Below are 18,275 nucleotides of genomic sequence, written 5' to 3'. Positions count from 1 at the left end.
TTTTGTGTCAGGTGAAATAAGGAATGATCTGTATATAACGTTGGAGAAGGGGGAATTTGAGAAAGGGGGGAAAAGTGTGGCTCGGAACGTGGAGGTCAGTGTGCACGTCCTTGGAGCAGATGGGCAGATTCAAAAGGTGAGTTCTGTCATTCCTGTCTCATTAGTCAAAACATTGTAAATCATATTCAAGATTGTCCGGTTATATGTACAAAATGTGAGGGTACATAACATCACACTAACATTTGCGTTGGAATAGGCAGGGTTTTTTTTCTTTTGGTGGGTTTTTATTGTCATTGGGAGATGTCACAAGCCTAATCGTTCTGTTACACATGCAGATTATACAGGCCATGGATCCTATTTAACTTGAAATGACCCCTCTCCCCTGTGTGTGGGCATGTGTGTGTGTCTGCAACAGGATGTGCTCTGTGCTGACTCTGGAGAGCTAGGAGTGGAGCAGCATCATTCGTTTGTGCTCTACCACAGCAACAGCCCGCGGTGGTCAGAGCAGATCAAACTGCCCATCCCCATGGACCTGTTCAGAGGGCTGCACGTCCGCTTCGAGTTCAGACACTGCTCCAGTAAGACTACTAACCCTGTCTGCTTTCAGTAAAGATCTACACGCTTGTGCTCCATCCATAGTTTATGGCACTGTCAGGGTCTGGACTTTTTAATACTACTATACGTTTCACATGCAACACATGTTGATCCATCTGTGTGCTATAAAGGAATGCATGTAAGTTAAGTCCGAGCTCTGAGAATCATTATCTTTGTGTTATGTGGGCAGACAGTCTTGGCATACTGAGCTCCTTGTAGTGGACATGGACATCCTGTTTAGTGCTTAATTCAGAGCAGGCCTCTTCCTTACTGTGAACCATTCTTGGATAAACAGGCCAAGTGAAATGCTGACTGTTGAAGCACTATAATGTTGTTGTTCCCTAGCCAAGGAGAAGGGGGAGAAGAAGATATTTGGCTTCTCTTTCGTCCCCCTGATGCAGGAGAATGGAAGCATACTTCCAGATAGAACACATGAGCTTCTCGTCCACAAGGTAGTGTGTATGTGCTTCGGAGTGTGTCTTGGTGTCTGGTGGGGGGGGTGCAGGAGAACAGAAGAACAGAAGAGACAGCCAGACAGAAAATGAGTTCATGTGGGGTGATGTTTTCTTTAACAGTGTGAAGATGAGTTTATGTGTGGTGGTGATATATATGTTTTCTCTAACAGTGCGAAGACGCAACATATTTTCAAGATGTAGCTCGGTACCTCAAGCTTCCCTATTCTAAAACAAACACGCCTGGAAATAATCAGCCTGCACGCAACAGCAAGGAGTCCTTCTGGATTACATCTTTCTTGTGTTCTACCAAACTCACACAGAATGGTATCGTCTGTCTTTGTGTTTGCCATTTGGGATAGCAGAACCATATCTTTGTTTGACTGTCTTACTTCAAAGACTGTGAGGCTTTAGAAAAATAGGGATCACAAAGACCAGTGTATTATCTGATAAAAATGAAAAGTAAATTACTAATGACACTGCATGAATGTGTAGACCTGCTGTCCATGTTCAGGGTTATTGTAGATACATTGAATTTATAGCTTATAAAGTGAGTCACTTATGAATTATTCAATCATTTATCCATCTGCCATTGGACTGTGAATGGCTCTGGTAGCTGACTCCACTTTTCAGTTAACAGCATGTCATCCAGACATCTGTCACCATTGAGGATAATATGGTTTAATGACCGCATATGCCATCGACTGATTTCTACTAGGGCTGTCAAAATAACTGATTCATTTCGATTAATTAATTTGAGAAAAAATAACTGATTAAAAAAAATAACTCAGATTAATCGATTCTGTATGACCTTTGACCCCGAGCCGTTGTAGTCAGTAACCATTAGACTGTAAAATGAAGGAGAGAGAAGAAAATGTGCTGCCTAGATCATTGATTGGAACATTTAATTTTCAAAAACGGCTTGATGGTATTGGTAAAAATAAAGTGTTGATTAAAATAAAGTCCTCTGCAATGTATGTGATAAAAAACCTTCTTCCCGAAGCACTTTTGAATTTATTTCTTCAGCATATTAGGTCATATCATAGATTATTATGGCCATTATTAAAATAATAATAAAAGAGTTTTTGAACTTTAATGTCACTAATGCTGATTATTCAATGATTGATTTGAATTTAAATATTTAAAATACTTTCACAGCAAAAATCATATATGTGATTAATTTAGATTAATTTATCACAGAGTATGTAATTAATTAGATTATTTTTTTTAATCGATTGACAGCCCTAATTTCTACTTCTGTACTTGTTCTATTTGAGGTTCTCACTTTGTGGTACTTTGCTAGATATTTTGTATTAGAATCTGTCAGCACTTTTGTTCTAGCACACACACACAGTGTGGAGCGATGGTGTGAGACTGTATTGACTTTTCTTAGGTGATATACTCGACTTACTGAAGTGGAGAACACACCCAGAGAAAATTGCTGATTGCCTGTCTAAACTCAAGGACATTGATGGCACTGAGATTGTAAAGGTACCATACACGTTGGCCTCCCCTTTGAGTTCACTATATAGTTCTTACTAGTACTTGTTTCATACTTGTCATGGTACATAGTATGAGACAACACACATTGATGCTGCAATGCATTCCTGTTGCTTATGGATTTATATTGAACAGATGCAAAGTGTAGGAAAATACTCTGTTGAATTGATATTGTTTTAGTAGACTGAATGCATTTAAGATAATATATTGATATTATGTAATTTCATGTTGTGTAATTTATTGTTAAAAACATTTCTCTTGTCCTGCAGTTTTTACAGGACACACTGGATACTCTATTTGGTATTTTAGACCAGAGCGCACAGAGATATGGTCTAAAGGTGTTTGACTGCTTGGTAAGTGCTTTTTTTGATGCATGGATTCACCATAACTTTATGGATTAGGGTTATATCAGTCCAGTCACTTTCAGTTGCTGTGGTTACTGGAAATTGAAAAAAATGAAGGTGTTGGCAAAATGTACTCACATGACACAACACAGAACAGACATGTTTCAGCTAAGACGGATTGTTTTCTCTCTCTCTCTCTCTCTCTCTCTCTCTCTCTCTCTCTCTCTCTCTCTCTCTCTCTCATGATATGGATATGTTACTGATGTTTCCCCAGGTACATATAATAAATTTACTGCAGGATAGTAAATTTCAACAATTTAAGCCAGTAATGGACACGTACATTGAGAGTCACTTTGCTGGAGCTCTGTCATACAGGTATGAATACCTTTTTTCTCCCGTCTCAACTTTATTTCCCTCCTTGAACAGTGACTTATTGCCTGTCGATGTGATAGCCTTCACATCATCAATCTGTGTTGAATCTGATCTAAAATCCATATCACTGAAGGTTTCAGAAGAGTTGTTTTGTTAGCATTATTAGAAATTGGTAGAAGAGGAATTATACTCTTCTTTGCTGTATACCAAGTACAAAAATGCTTTGTATACTTAATTATGAAACTATGTACTGACAAACAAAACAAAAATGCCTTTTTCAGTTTTGACGGTCTTCAATACACAGTCATGTTAAGAGCAGTGGTAGCTGATCCCTGTATCCTAGCAACCTAATAAAGAAACCATTATATGCACCATAGATCAGAGCCTGGACCAGCAAAGCCTTTATGTCACTTGTGCCCAGTCGTTCAGCTTTGTGTCCGTCTCCTGTCTGCCCTGCCGGAACTGACCAGCCATCCCACATTGCATTACATAAATGTTGCCTACTAACAGTTTGGTAGTAATGGCAGCAGTCCTCTGTCCCCTGAACACAAATGATACAGCTCTCATACACAAGTGCTTAATCTAAGGTCTCCCTCTCTGTTGACCCTTTCTCTTGGCACCTGTATTCTGAACTAGGGAACTTATCAAATTACTGAAGTGGTATATTGACCGAATCATTGATGCAGAACATCATGAGCAGATTCAGCAGGTTCTGAAGGTAAGTATTTTTTGTGCACACGTTATGTCTAGCAAAATTATTATTTTGGCTAATGCATGGTGACCGATACTGCTCAGAGAGAAGAGTAAATGTTTTCATGTTTTGCGTACCTATAGTGGGAACCGTTTCTGTGTGGTGCTATAAACATACCCCACGTGCCTTTGTCTTGAAAAGTGAGATTCAGGACAGTTTAGAACTACACCTTTGCTCCCCCCAGGCAGCTGAGTACATTTTCAAGTACATTGTTCAGTCGAGGAGGCTCTACGTAGGAGCGACTGGTGGACAGGGCGAGGAGGAGTTTCGCTGCTCCGTCCACGAGCTCTTCAAATCGGTCCACCTCTTCCTCTCTCACCAGAGCAAAGGCGTCAGCCCCATCACACACACACAGGTAAGCTAGCTTCTGTTCGCTTAGTTCAGTGTGTGGGTGACTAACCACCAATGAGGTGTACAGATGCACTCAAACTCACTCTCATGCAGTGGGCTATTTTTACCTTCGCAGTTGCAAACTATAGAACTCTATGGCATATGAACAGCACTGTAGACATGTGAAACACCTACTGAACAGTGTTGAAATTGTTACTGATTTCTTGTCTTCCCAGAAGAATGGATTTAACAAAGCACCTGAGAGATTACATTCCTGACCAGCAGTATGTGTGGCCAAATCACAGGATTAATTGAATTCAGGGAACCAAGTCAAAACATAAATCAGCATAGCACGGGTGGCTGGCAATGCACATAATGTGTCACTGACCTATTCAATTAGTTTATAACCGTAATGCCATTGTACATGTGTGTGCTGGTCTAGTGGGAATATCATTTAAACCGCTGGCCTCTCTGCTCTGATAATAAATACATGTCATAATAAATAAATATATTGTACTGGAGGCTTTACAATGATCATCATTAATTTTAATTGTAGGCCTATGCCTATGTAGTTTTGTGTATTGTAATGTGATGTATTTGAAGGATGCTGCCCATGACTACACAACACCAGTTGAGTTCAAAACCTATGATTTCTCCACATACATTACAACACTTGGTGAACATGCCAGTTTGTCCTACTGAACTCCATGGCACTGTGTGTTGTTAGGCTGTGTTCCTGAGGTCCTTCCCTACAGTCTGCTGTGAGCTGCTCAAGGTCTTCCTGGTCAGAGAAGTGGCCGTCCTGGCCCATGACACACTGGGCAGCCTCCCTGTGATGGCTCACACTGACTGCCCCCTTCAGGCTGTTAAACTCCAGTGTATCGCCAAAACTGTGGAGAGCCCACTCTACACCAACCAGGGTGACCTTGTACTCTTTTAACACAAGCAAAATTGACTTCAACTAGCTGTTGGCATGCTGGAAGTAGATGATGGAAATAACCCTGCAGCGCACTTTATATTAAATGCAGAGTAATGTTTTTACCAACTACCAACAGTCTATAGGAACCACAGAGACAATGATTCATGTAGCCTGTGTTTTAGGAGCATTAATTGATTCATGACTAAAATTATGACATGGATGAGTGTAGCTGTGTGTATTTGTCCTGCAGAGTGCCGGTGTGTGGTCCTGCCTGTGATCCTGCGGCACCTTCAGGTGCACATGCAGGAGCAGAGGGACCTGGTCATGTGCGCTCACATCCTCACCGGCATGCTCTCCGTCATCACTAAGGACGGCACGGTCAGTCAGAGAGGACAGGTACCGCACGCTTCGCATGTGTTTGTGAGGACCAAAGAATGATTTAAGGCTTGCAGAATGAATGGAGGTGCTATTGCTCCCTCATCAATAAGATTTCAGGCAAATAGGTTTATTTGGATGACAACATCAAAAACTGTACAGATTTTTTTTAACCGGAAACACATACAATCACAAAAACTCAAATCAAATAGCACTTAACATTTTTTTCAGTAAACAAATGTCAACTTTTTGTCAAAAAAAGTGTTGAAATGACATTTGACCATATGACGCCCATATGACCAGTGATGAGCTCAGTTTATCTCTGATATCATTGACATGCTGATGAGTTCAATTTATTCATAGTTATGAAGAGGTCATATATAGTCATGCAAGGTCAGGGAGCTCTGATGTTTATAGTGCTACTGTGTTATGGTTCTTGCCTCACTCTTTGACCCTGTGGCCTAAAAGGAGTGTGTTGCCTCTGAGGAGGTGAATATCATCATGGACAGCATGTCCGGTGTTCTTCTGAGAACCATCTTGGAAGTCACCAACTGCCCACAGCCCGCTGGGACTGCCCTGCGCCTGCAGTACCAGGATGTCACGGTGAGAAAAATCACTGCTTTTACATAGGGGGTGCTACTCTAAACTTGATTAAACCCAAGGACAAAAAGAGCCAAGATACTTGCTCTGTATCTGAATAACAGTTCAGAACCTACTGATCAACTGTTAATGTAGTACATTCTATATGTGTACCAGCAAGTAGTAAGCACAGGTGCTAGGCGGCCATCTTCCTGACCTTTGACCTGGATGTTTACAGATGTCATATACGTGTAATGTTAGATGTATATAAGTCTTTAGTTAATTGAGACTGAACCTATAATCCCCAACAGTAGTGAAAATGTAGGATTAAACATTTATTGTAGAATTTATTAACAGTGGGACATCCTCAGCTTCAGGAAAGCTTTCAAAGAAAGTTCTCAACCCCAATACATTTATTACGTTTTCCTTCACACCCGTTTCCAGACACAAACAGTTGGAAGATACTATCTGTCTACACCAGACTGACAGCTACGTCCCATGTTCAAACAGTTTCATTGGTCTTTGTTATGTGGTTTTGTTTTTGGTTATCTCCAGGGTGAGTTTGTGGCCTGTTTACTGACCCTCCTGAGGCTGCTAAGTGATAAAGATTACCAAAGATTTCTCTCAAGATTCTCAAGCAAAGATGAGCTCATGGTATGTCTACTTGAACACATTTCACTTACCCATTATCAAATGTAAAGTGTTTAACATAATATCTTTCACTAATGTTTTTTTTTTTCAATTAGGCTTTTCTCCTACAGTTATTCACTGTCTTTGAAATACTCATACGTCCAGATATGTTTCCCAAAGATTGGACAGTCATGCAGTTGGTCACCAGCAAGTGAGTATTTATTTGAAATCCTTTTTATGTCAGGTTTCCAGTGTTGAGTTAGATTACTTTGAAATGTAATCCATAACTGAGTAAAGACTACAAAACTTCAAAAGTTTTCATGCCTCTTCACTTTTTCCCCTTTAGTGTAATTATCACCTCACTTCTGTACCTCTCTGATGCCTTGAAGAAGAACTTCCTCAATGAAAAGTTTGACTTCAAGGTAAAAGCAGAAGAATTCAGCCCCTCCCTAACCCCCATCACAATGTTAGCTAAATGTTACCTAAGCATTCTGTGTGAGAGACACTGAATCACTTTTTAGCCTATTGTAATTTTCAAGCTTATATATTAAGAGGCTTGATGCATATTCATATTGGACTGAGCTCAACTTTAGACTTTCAAAGCCTGGATATTAAAGCCTCCCTATCAGCTCCTCTCCAAATGAGGATGTGTCAGTGCGGAGAGCAGAGGAGAGCAGCGGAGAGCAGCGGAGAGCGCTCACTGCACCAGCACGCTGTAATTAAAGCTGCCTTCCCTGTCCCCTCAGGTGTGGGAGTCCTATTTTTATCTTGCTGTCGTCTTCATAAACCAGCAGTGTCTCCAGCTTGAGAAGTTCCCTCCCTCCAAACGGAAAAAAGTGCTGGAAAAGTAAGTATTCTCCCTGAGTGACAGCTGGAGGGTGTCAGATGTTGTATGATTGGACTACTTCATTAAATACTGTATATGCAGACAAGAATTTCAATTCTCCATAGAATGATATGCAATCTGTTCAGAAGTGGTAAACTGCATCCTGTCCTACATACAGTATTCTGTATGAAGATTATGTCATTGGTGTAACTATTGACCCACCTTCTTTCTTCTTTAAACCTGTTAAATATTTATTTTTTTCTTTCAATGAAGGTATGGAGACATGAGGGTAATGGTTGGATGTGAAATCCTTAGCATGTGGCAAAGTTTAGGTAAACCTGGTTACTAATTTAAACAGTCCATAATGTTTGATGACCTCTTTTAAGACCCATTTATCAGTTGTAATGTTTCAGTGTTTGATAATGAATTTTTCAGTGACATAATCACTGAATGGGACATCAGTTTGAAATGATGATAGTTACTGTTAAAGTACCTAGATTAATATCTTTTTACTTTTAAGAGAGAAATAAACACTTTAGCTATCTGACATGAGATTACCGTCCTCCTTCAGAAGAGCATAAACTGAACTTCATCCCTGTCATGATCGGGCTCTTCCTGGAGGCGACCCTGGTGCCCCAGGCTGACCTGCGGAACGTGCTGATCCCCATCTTCCACGACATGATGGACTGTGAGCTCAGCAGGAGTGGAAACTTCAAACAGGTGCAGTTTGCATAGGACCAAAACAAGACGCTACTGTTTTATTGATTGTTGCTGTAGTTGACCGTTTCATTTATGGAATCATTGTATCTTTGATCAGCTCCACTGTTCAGACAAATTGTGGTAGTTAGTGCCTAACTCAGCAGCTGATTCACTAAGACCCCCTGTGAGTTTGGGCTCTCTCACTCCACATCAGCCGGTCACTTTGTGTCTCATGGGTGTTCTTGCCGCAGGTGGAGGCCAAATTGATTGACAAGCTGGACAGCCTGATGTCTGAAGGCAAAGGCGATGAGACGTACAAGGAACTCTTCAACAACATGTGCGTTACACAGAACTAGATGCCCAATTATGTCATTAAGCTCTTAAGCTAAAGAGAATGTTAATGCTTGTGTGTATGTAACATAGTGCACATTATAATTGTATGTATTTTAATGTGCTTTATAGATGGATGTAGAAGGTTATTGTGAATGATTAAAATCTATTGCAGTTTGTGTTTAGGTCAGACCATGTGCATACTATGTATAATCAGACCATGTGCATATGTATAACAATAACTACATACTGTATAATGGATAAGGACAAGAACAACTGAATATTTTTGGGTGCTTTTACTTATACTTACAATTATTGTAAATGTCTTAAAAGTTGACACACTGGCGAATAGCGAAACACTGTCATATGTCGTTGACAACAGCAATACTGGATGGATGTGTTTGTGATAACTGCATGAATGTACTAAAATCAGTTTGTCCCATCAATGCTTCCGGACAAGAATTCCCCTGTTTGGCCCATACCCAAGGTAAGGCTTGACATCCCTCAGATACATACAAGTTGTTGTTAAAGTCAGCAGATAATCAAATGGAAATGTTCATGAGAGGTCCGATGTACCACTGTGCTACAGTCTGCTGAAGAAGATTGAGAGCGAGACTTGGAGGGAGAGTGGTGTTTCCCTAATTACCACGGTAACGCGACTGATGGAGAGGTTGCTTGACTACAGGTAAACAAACACCTTGCTCTTCTCATGTTGTATTGCTCAGGTTCCAAGGTGTACACATCTTACTGCCTCCACATCTGTCACATCAAGTCTAAACATTATATCCACTATAATTTAGACAAAAAAACTATGACCATCCATGTAAGAGAACATTCAAGCAATGTTTAAACGATGTGTGTCCATTTGAACAGTTCAACACACACTTGCATGCTCATACACGTAAACACCTGTGCTACAGATACAGAACACTCACACTCATCACAGATCTGTCTTGTTCCCCAGGGACTGCATGAAGATCGGAGACGTGGATGGGAAAAACATTGGCGGCCCTGTCAACCTGCTAGTGAGTATGCAGCACCATCTGGGCTGAAAAACATCAGAGAAATCCTTCTAACTATATGCATTCTGTCATAGCTGCTCAAATAATTAGCACAAAGATGCATGCACATTAGAGACAAAGATGGTAATTGTCTGTTTATGCAATTTATATTTACTTATGGTAATTATATGAAGCATCGGCTGATTAAACATCTCTTTTGACAGAACTTCTACAAAACTGAACTTAACAAAGAGGAGATGTACATAAGGTACATTCATAAGCTCTACGACCTGCATTTCAAAGCACAAAATTACACAGGTAAAGAACATAACTTTGGTGACCTTGCTCTCCTGTGTAATCTTTCTGTGTCTGTGATGATGAGTCTGTGTTGGGTCTGTGATATCCGAGTCTGTGTTGTGTCTGTGATATCCGAGTCTGTGTTGTGTCTGTGATATCCTAGTCTGTGTTGGGTCTGTGAAGATGAGTCTGTGTTGGGTCTGTGATATCCGAGTCTGTGTTGGGTCTGTGATATCTGAGTCTGTGGTTTTCTGGTGTGTTGCTATAGAGGCGGCCTACACACTGCTGCTGTACGATGAGCTGCTGGAGTGGACTGAGCGGCCCTTGAGGGAGTTCCTGGGCTACCCCATGCAGAGCGAGTGGCAGAGGAAAGAGTGCCTCCATCTCACCATCATCCACAACTTTGACAGGGGGAAAGTGAGTCTCTATCTAGCGTTGCCTAGTTTATTTGTTATTTCCTCCCAAAAGAACATATTACAAATGATTACCATTGAATATGTGCTATGACAGTGAAAAATACTAGTTTTATGTAGAGGTATCTGCTTTATTATTTGCCTTTCTAATGTGGTCAGTATTCCCTGTGTTTGTTGTAGTGTTGGGAGAACTGCATCATACTGTGTAGGGAATTGGCAAATCAGTACGAGGCATATTATGACTACAGGAATCTCAGTAAAATGAGGGTAAGTGGCAAATCAGTCAGCATGTTATTTATAGAGACTTGATTACTTCTGCTTGGGGAATATGAAAAAACGACCAAAAATTCCAAATGCCATTGTTAAGTATTTTGAGAGTTCATTATTCAGTGTCAGCTTAACCAAACACTGGCATGAGGAACGTGTCTATGTTGTTTTTAACAGTCATTTTGTGCCTGTCTTGCAGATGATGGAAGCATCATTATATGACAAAATAATGAATCAGCAGAGACTGGAGCCTGAATTCTTCAGAATTGGCTTCTATGGCAAGAAGTTCCCCTTCTTTTTACGGGTAAATATGTTCTCTGATGTCACGGTGTTCTGGAATGTAGACAGGCACAGGGCACAGTCATTGTGTTATCTGACAATCAAAATGTTCCTTCATTCCTGATTAACCATGTGCAATTGTTTGAGACATTGAACACTATCACCTTTGCAGCAATATGGTGATACTGAATGTAACTATACATAACATTTCTTCTCTGTTTGTCTGGAACTGTTGGTATTCATTTGACCTGTAGGTGAGGTTAGCGTACACTAGTAACCTAAAGATATCTCATGCCTCAGGAAGTGCCTGTAAATGCGTAGATCCAAAAAGATACGGACCATTTGACCTTGTACAGGAACATTTCATGCAACAATAGCTACTGCATCTAAATGTGAGATGAGAGTGTGATTTTCAAATGCCAGATGCAGCAGTTTCACATGTTCACTGGAGCAATCATTGTTTGGCTGTGCCTCACCTTGTGTCTTGCTCACAGAATAAGGAGTTTGTGTGCCGGGGCAATGACTATGAGCGCCTAGAAGCCTTCCAGCAGCGAATGTTGAGCGAGTTCCCCCACGCCATCGCCATGCAGCATGCCAACCCACCCGAGCAGACCATCCTTCAGGCCGAGGCGCAGTGTATCCCTCCACGCCACGCTCACACGTGCACGTTCTGCTCTCTGTTTGACAGCACAGCACAGCACAGCACAGCACAGCACAGGGACACACACACAGGGTGCACAGCCGCTGTGCAGCTAAATGACCAGCGCTCCTCACACATGGCCACTGAGCTGACCACACACCACAGGCACAGCACACAGCAGCCCAGTGCCACACAACAGTGCATACAGTAGAACTGGTTCACTCAGAATAACAAGATTCTGTCCTTTCTCTGCTTTAGTTGTTCAAATACATGTTGCCCATAATTCTGGGGTACTTTTCCTGAATATCTCCATATTCTTTACTCTTGGGTTTTTCTAACTTACAATAGTATTTAGAAAGTTATGAATGGACTAAAGTAACATAACTAGAAAGTTATTTCAAAAAACTTTTACAACAGAGAATCACTTTCCAGGCATGCTCTAAATTAAATGTACCGGTATATATTATAAAGAACTGGTGTGCATGCCTTTATTAAAACTACAGCTGTTGTTTTTTTTCTGCCTCGTGTTACTTTTCATTGGCGAATGACTATAGCCTTTTTTGAAGTGTGAGGTCATCTGTATTGCCTTGACTCGCAGTGCCTTAGATCTGCAGATCTATGCAGTAAGTCCAGTCCCCGAAGGTCAAGATGTACTGCAGAGGGACGGGGTACCCAACAACATCAAGAGCTTCTACAAGGTCAACCATATCTGGAAGTTCCGCTATGATCGGCCTTTCCACAAAGGCACAAAGGACAAGGAGAATGAGTTCAAGGTTCATTCACAGTCCTTTTTTTGTTTCTCTCATTTTTTGAGTGGCTATGAACAAAAATAAGCATTTTCGTATGTCATGTTTTGGAAAATGTATCAACATATTGGCACAGTTATTGGCAACCCAAGATATTATGACAGATGTTTTGGGGACAGCTGACCTACCTTCTATCCACAGGAGAATCCCAACCAAGGCCTAGAATGCTACTGCCAGATTACACTGTATAAAAGATCCCCTCTTAACGGGATCACAATGCTGTGCCTTCGGTCATCACACCATGTCTTTGTCTGTAGAGCCTGTGGGTGGAACGAACTACACTGACCCTGGCCCAGAGCCTGCCTGGTATCTCCCGCTGGTTTGAGGTCGACAAGAGAGACCTGGTAAGTAATGTCATGTGTTTACATCCCATTTTTTTTTGGAATTGCATTTATGTACGAACTATTTTTTATTGTGGTCAAATGGTATGGTGTAAGTCAATTACAACAATAATTTGTTACACATTACAAAAAATAACTGGATGCAGAAAAAACAGAGGATGGAAAAAATGGTTCAATCTATGTAATAGTAGGAAAGTAAATCCTACATAGTACATCATGTTACATAGGCCTAGTACATATTACAGGTACATACATGTAATAATATACTAACTCATACTTGTACTACTGGTAAAATGATAAAACTGGATCTATTTTTCACAATGTCATTTTGAGGTTGTTATAAGGAATTGCATAAAGCATTACCATCCATGATTGCATTCCTTTACATGTGTTTCTAGGTTGAGATGAGTCCACTGGAGAACGCCACTGAAGTGATTGAGAACAAGAACCTGCAGCTCAGAACATTGATTGCTCAGTGCCAGACCCGGCAAATGCAGAACAGCAACCCCCTCACCATGTGCCTCAATGGAGTGATAGACGCTGCTGTTAATGGGGGGCTGGCACGCTACCAAGAGGTACGCTAGCATCGCCGTCATCTTAGACCGTGGATGAGGCCAAACATCGTAATAGCATTTACAAATATGAACTGTAATACTTGCATTGCATTGCTTAGACGACTGTTGTGTACAGATTTATAGATGCCTTTCTAGTATAATTTCTGATTTGCTGAATTCTTACTGGGGCAAGTGTTCATTTCTGATTGTTGCTTAGCAACTGCTTATAAAAGCATCACTGATGGAGCCTAGGACTGAAGCCTTATGGTGTCCTGCTGTGTGAACCTTTACAATGGAAAATTAACCCCAGAATAATATTTATTAATATCATTCATATGGCTTGTCGACTGTCTGCTGAAGGGCATGTGATGAGGAAAATGTAACATTGTTATGGTAGCTGTGTAATGCTTATTAAGTTTTGCTCAAGACTCAGGAGAGGCCTATTCTTCTCAGTGTCACATTGAACAGGTAGTCTGTAATGGCCGAAATGTTACAGTAAATGCAATGCCAGTGTAGTTTGATTGAGATGTGGAACATAATGAACATTCTTCCACAGTTTCAAGACAAAGGATCTGATACCATTTAGAAATGATTCACTGATGAATATCTACACCATAATTCAAGTGAAATCTTGAGTAGTGTACCAATGAAATTTACATTGTATGTTTCTTTGTGTGCTCTGAAAGGCATTTTTTGCAAAAGATTACATTGCAAATCATCCTCAAGACGGGGATAAGATCACTCGTCTCAGAGAGCTGATGTTTGAACAGGTATGTCTAAATGTCCGTATTGTTTACCTCATAATCTATATACAGCATCTAATATGCAAATCACATTCATTTTGTAGCCGATGTGATTTCTAGTATGCATTTAGTGTTATGGATATTTTCAAGGGAATTTATTAGAGAAATAGCTTTATTTCAAATTAGATTAGAATGCACAAAGCATTGAGTCCTTGCGTTGAATTCGAAGGTGAACAAAGTGAGAAATCTTTTCTTTTTGGGAGTTTTTATTTTCATTATTACCCATTGGGACATAGCGGTCCCCTCTTTATAGTCCAACTCTACCTCCATTCCAGGCTCACATTCTGGAATATGGGTTGGCTGTGCATGAGAAGTATGTTTCACTGGACATGCGACCGTTGCACAAAAAACTGGTAGACCAGTTTCATATGATGAGGTCAAGTCTTGGACTACAGGTAGGTCCTACTGTCAATTTGCTTGGAACATGAAAGATGAGTTTAGCATTAAATCCACAACATTTTACAACTGCCATTGTGTTGCTTTCATCTTCCTCCTCTGCTGTTGGAACAGCCACAGGAATTCCCTGCCCTTGTGCGTGCCAGTCCAATGCACTTTGTCAGTGGGAGCCCACGCAGCTGTAGGACCCCCGTGCCCAGTGCCATCAGCCCAGATGGCCCTCGCATGGTGATGAGGCGCAGGTCAGTCCGCCGGGTTTTCCTCTCCCTTTATGGCTACTCATCCAGGGGTCTTCTGTTGGCTACTTAGAGAACCTCTCCCTTTCACACCGGTTTAAAAGGATCCCCTTTGGATGGTTACAAGTGGTGTAATTGTTTGTCATATGACCATCTTGTTTCAGAGAGCAGCTATGCAGAAAATTATATGCAACAGCAAATGCTTGCAGTTAATAGTGTTGGCCAATATGTAGAAATGTTGAATAGTGTTTCATTGTTTCCATATCACAGTACTCATCCTGAAACTTGTTGTTTTTTGTCTTAATGCTCGGACAGTCCCCTGACCTACCCAGCTGTCAACCGCTACTCCTCATCCTCACTCTCGTCTCAGGCCTCCAATGAAGTGAGCAACATCACAGGCCAGTCTGAGAGCTCTGATGAGGTGTTCAACATGCAGGTAGGAACCCCTTCACATCTGCTGTACTTGTCCTCATGGATTGGATTACTTACTACAAGGTCTAGTCCTGTATTTAGGTCTTCACAAATAAACACTGGGTTTACTCTCTACTATTCCATCTCCACCTAGCCAAGCCCTTCTACCTCTAGCCTCAGTTCCAACCAATCTGGCTCCACCCATGTGAACAACTCCGCTCCAGCCAGTAACAGAGGTAAGGTGATCACACCAGTTCCACAGTACAGCCCATAAAGATGAGGTTCCACAGTATAGCCCATAAAGATGAGGTTCCACAGTATAACCCATAAAGAAAAGGTTCCACAGTATAACCCATAAAGATGAGGTTCCACTGTATAGCCCAAGATGAGGTTCCACAGTATAGCCCATAAACATGAGGTTCCACAGTATAGCCCATAAAGATGAGGTTCCACAGTACAGCCCATAAAGATGAGGTTCCACAGTACAGCCCATAAAGATGAGGTTCCACAGTATAGCCCAAGATGAGGTGTGAAAATTGATTTGGCTTTGTGGATCACTTTAGATTTCATGAATAAATTTGCTTTATCATGAAACTAACCATCACTCATTAACATATTTGTGTTTTATACACACTCAATGATGTTCTTGAATACAATCGGATTTATTTTTCAAGTCCTATAGTTAGTTCACCTTGTCCCCAACTTTGTTGATTGTTTGCTACCTGGTAGAATGTGTTAAGTAGCTGGCTATTAGCTATATTCATATATCCTCTTGTTTTGTGTGTTTTTAATCTTTAAGCTTCCCCACTGCCCTCTGACAAGCAAAAGCACTCTCGAGATAACCTGTGCCTCTCACCAAGGGACAGGCTCTGCACAGGCTTGTTTCCCAGTACACTGGATCCAACTGCAGTAAGACTTTATAAAGCACATGTTGCATTATACCTTGTTATCACAGCACATGTTGCATTATACCTTATTATCACAGTACATGTTGCATTATACCTTATTATCACAGTACATGTTGCATTATACTGTACCTTGTTATCACAGCACATGTTGCATTATACCTTATTATCACTGCATATGTTGCATTATACCTTATTATCACAGTACATATTGCATTATACCCTATTATTATCAGCACATGTTGCATTATACCTTATTATCACAATACTATCAAGCTGAATTATCACAGTAAGCTTCACGTGTTTTCCATGTAGATAGTACCATAAATGTTATTTTGTTCCTGTTTGCAGAGAACGGTACCACTCCAGATTGTGGATCCTACATCATCCCGTCCTGAACCAAACCTCCCAACACTTGAGAAAGGTATAAAATGCAATTCAATTCAAAGTCAATGGAAGCCTTGTCAAGGGTGTCAAATGCACACAATGTTTTCTTTGAACTTAAATTGAATAGCATACTTTGTTAATTCCTGACAGCACTGATCAGTGTTAAAGATGTGTAACAGTTCTGACCTCTTCTGGCCCTTCCAGGTTTTGGAAAGTACTCTATGTGACTGGTCAGCCAATGAGAATATAAACCACTCTATGCCTCTGTCAACCAGAATTGTAATCCTATGATCCTACATTTTAGAGTAAGAGTGAAATGTGACAAGACATGTCATAGAGCTGTACTCTCAGTGACTGAGAGCAATGGCCTCGGGCTGAAAAACTAAGCTGCCATCATGCCATCTCTGATTTTGTCATTTCACACTGTTTTCTCTATCAGTGCTTCCTCTATTTTCATTCAGTAACTCTAAGGGTTGAAGAGAAGTCCACAAAATTAGCTTCTATCTTTTCAAAAATTAACATGTGATTTAAGACGCTGCTGAACATTCACTTTTACATCGAGTTATGTACAAATGTATCAATCCTTTGAAACTGAGATAGAGCTCCCCATGCAGTAACCAGCTGTAAAACATATTACTCTCTTTTAGGAGCAGGGTCTCTTGGCATCGGGATGAGGTCATATTCACCTATGCCCACAAACAAGTCGCCCCAAAAGGTATGAGTGAATGCAAGAATGCATTTTTCAATATTCAGTGAATTTAGGGTTTGTTGTACCCTGGAAGCTCCAAAGTTCTCGCAAGAGCACAATTTGAATTGTCTGCGAGACACTCTGGCAATGAGTAATGATGCACGTTACTTTTGCCACTTGTATTGCGGGGAGCCAATCACATCGGTGTATCTGATATAGGCGGGCCAGAGGCGAGCTAAACAGATGACAGTAGTGTTATCCAATTGCGTCGAAGTCCGGAATCAGTTAGTAAACATTGGTTGTATTGTGTTATCCAACTGCGTGCAGTGAGATTTTCAAATACGTGCTTGGTGCCGCCCCTCGAGTTGGGCCATTACATTATTCATGGCCAGACCCTTAATCTTTCTAGATTACCAGAGTCTGGAATCTCCAGGCTAGGTTTGTTGTGTTCTTACTATTAGAACACTTCATTTCATCCTCTTAAACTTTGACCCTATCGTCCTCCTGAAGTTTAACCTGTAATATTTTCTTGTGTGCAGACCTCCATGCCTCCCTTGACACCGTCCCCCATAGACTGCTTGCCTCCTGGTGGCTTGGTGCTCAACTCCCCAGCTCGCTCTGGCAGCTGCAGCAGTGGCATCTCTTCCCTGAGCCGCTGCAGTGTGTCGGAGACCTGTGGCATGGACCCTGCCCTTAGTGACTCTCCAGTGCCTCTCCCTGTGCCTGTCCCCACTCTGGAGGAGCCCATGGTGCGGCGGGGCAGCAAGACGCCTCCTCCCTACAGCGTGTATGAACGGAACAACCCCCGCCGGGCCACACCTCTGCCTCACAGCCTCTCTGTCCCCCCCAGCGCCGATCCCTCCGGCCTGCCTCCCAAACCACATCTAAACCGCAGCCACAGATTACACTCGGAACCACGCCAACGGACTGTACCCCGCAAGGTCTCACAGCTATAACAGTACCACTGCATCACGGGAGATTCACATTGTAAATTGTAAATGGTCCTAAGGAGCATGGGTGATACAAGCACACACTATACCTGACTGGTGTGCCATATTTGTACCCTTTCACAGATTGGGTTCAAACTTTCTTAATATTTTTAGGAGCCATTAAGAGATTTAACACACTGAATAAAATTATCTGATTTTAA

The 18,275-nt window shown here is 41.3% G+C and overlaps 1 protein-coding gene across 1 annotated transcript in view; it reads left to right on the top strand.

Annotated features, from left to right (window-relative positions):
- The window catches only part of dock4a (dedicator of cytokinesis 4a), a 29,801-nt gene extending 11,720 nt beyond the window's left edge, over window positions 1–18,081 (top strand). The window contains exons 14-52 of the mRNA XM_076300567.1: window positions 12–136; window positions 416–578; window positions 940–1,046; window positions 1,220–1,373; window positions 2,440–2,537; window positions 2,816–2,899; window positions 3,165–3,265; window positions 3,899–3,980; window positions 4,198–4,368; window positions 5,071–5,263; window positions 5,513–5,640; window positions 6,106–6,240; window positions 6,772–6,870; window positions 6,963–7,057; window positions 7,193–7,268; window positions 7,593–7,693; window positions 7,946–8,004; window positions 8,244–8,392; window positions 8,623–8,708; window positions 9,162–9,188; window positions 9,291–9,386; window positions 9,666–9,726; window positions 9,927–10,020; window positions 10,268–10,416; window positions 10,593–10,679; window positions 10,879–10,983; window positions 11,453–11,594; window positions 12,205–12,371; window positions 12,662–12,748; window positions 13,144–13,320; window positions 13,986–14,069; window positions 14,378–14,497; window positions 14,613–14,740; window positions 15,050–15,170; window positions 15,300–15,381; window positions 15,945–16,054; window positions 16,402–16,474; window positions 17,091–17,152; window positions 17,665–18,081. Coding sequence (XP_076156682.1) covers window positions 12–136; window positions 416–578; window positions 940–1,046; window positions 1,220–1,373; window positions 2,440–2,537; window positions 2,816–2,899; window positions 3,165–3,265; window positions 3,899–3,980; window positions 4,198–4,368; window positions 5,071–5,263; window positions 5,513–5,640; window positions 6,106–6,240; window positions 6,772–6,870; window positions 6,963–7,057; window positions 7,193–7,268; window positions 7,593–7,693; window positions 7,946–8,004; window positions 8,244–8,392; window positions 8,623–8,708; window positions 9,162–9,188; window positions 9,291–9,386; window positions 9,666–9,726; window positions 9,927–10,020; window positions 10,268–10,416; window positions 10,593–10,679; window positions 10,879–10,983; window positions 11,453–11,594; window positions 12,205–12,371; window positions 12,662–12,748; window positions 13,144–13,320; window positions 13,986–14,069; window positions 14,378–14,497; window positions 14,613–14,740; window positions 15,050–15,170; window positions 15,300–15,381; window positions 15,945–16,054; window positions 16,402–16,474; window positions 17,091–17,152; window positions 17,665–18,081 — 4,595 coding nt within the window. The remainder of the gene's footprint in view (window positions 1–11; window positions 137–415; window positions 579–939; window positions 1,047–1,219; window positions 1,374–2,439; window positions 2,538–2,815; window positions 2,900–3,164; window positions 3,266–3,898; window positions 3,981–4,197; window positions 4,369–5,070; window positions 5,264–5,512; window positions 5,641–6,105; window positions 6,241–6,771; window positions 6,871–6,962; window positions 7,058–7,192; window positions 7,269–7,592; window positions 7,694–7,945; window positions 8,005–8,243; window positions 8,393–8,622; window positions 8,709–9,161; window positions 9,189–9,290; window positions 9,387–9,665; window positions 9,727–9,926; window positions 10,021–10,267; window positions 10,417–10,592; window positions 10,680–10,878; window positions 10,984–11,452; window positions 11,595–12,204; window positions 12,372–12,661; window positions 12,749–13,143; window positions 13,321–13,985; window positions 14,070–14,377; window positions 14,498–14,612; window positions 14,741–15,049; window positions 15,171–15,299; window positions 15,382–15,944; window positions 16,055–16,401; window positions 16,475–17,090; window positions 17,153–17,664) is intronic.
- The last annotated feature ends 194 nt before the right edge of the window (window positions 18,082–18,275 follow it).

This window comes from Alosa pseudoharengus, unplaced genomic scaffold (genome assembly GCF_046254945.1).
Source record: "Alosa pseudoharengus isolate Yale_2024_CS ecotype anadromous, Long Island Sound unplaced genomic scaffold, YU_APseudo_1.1 YU_APseudo_1.1_scf_10, whole genome shotgun sequence".
Lineage (NCBI taxonomy): Eukaryota > Metazoa > Chordata > Actinopteri > Clupeiformes > Clupeidae > Alosa > Alosa pseudoharengus.
The sequence above is the reverse complement of the archived record's forward strand: the minus strand, read 5'-3'. Positions and strand labels throughout refer to the sequence as shown.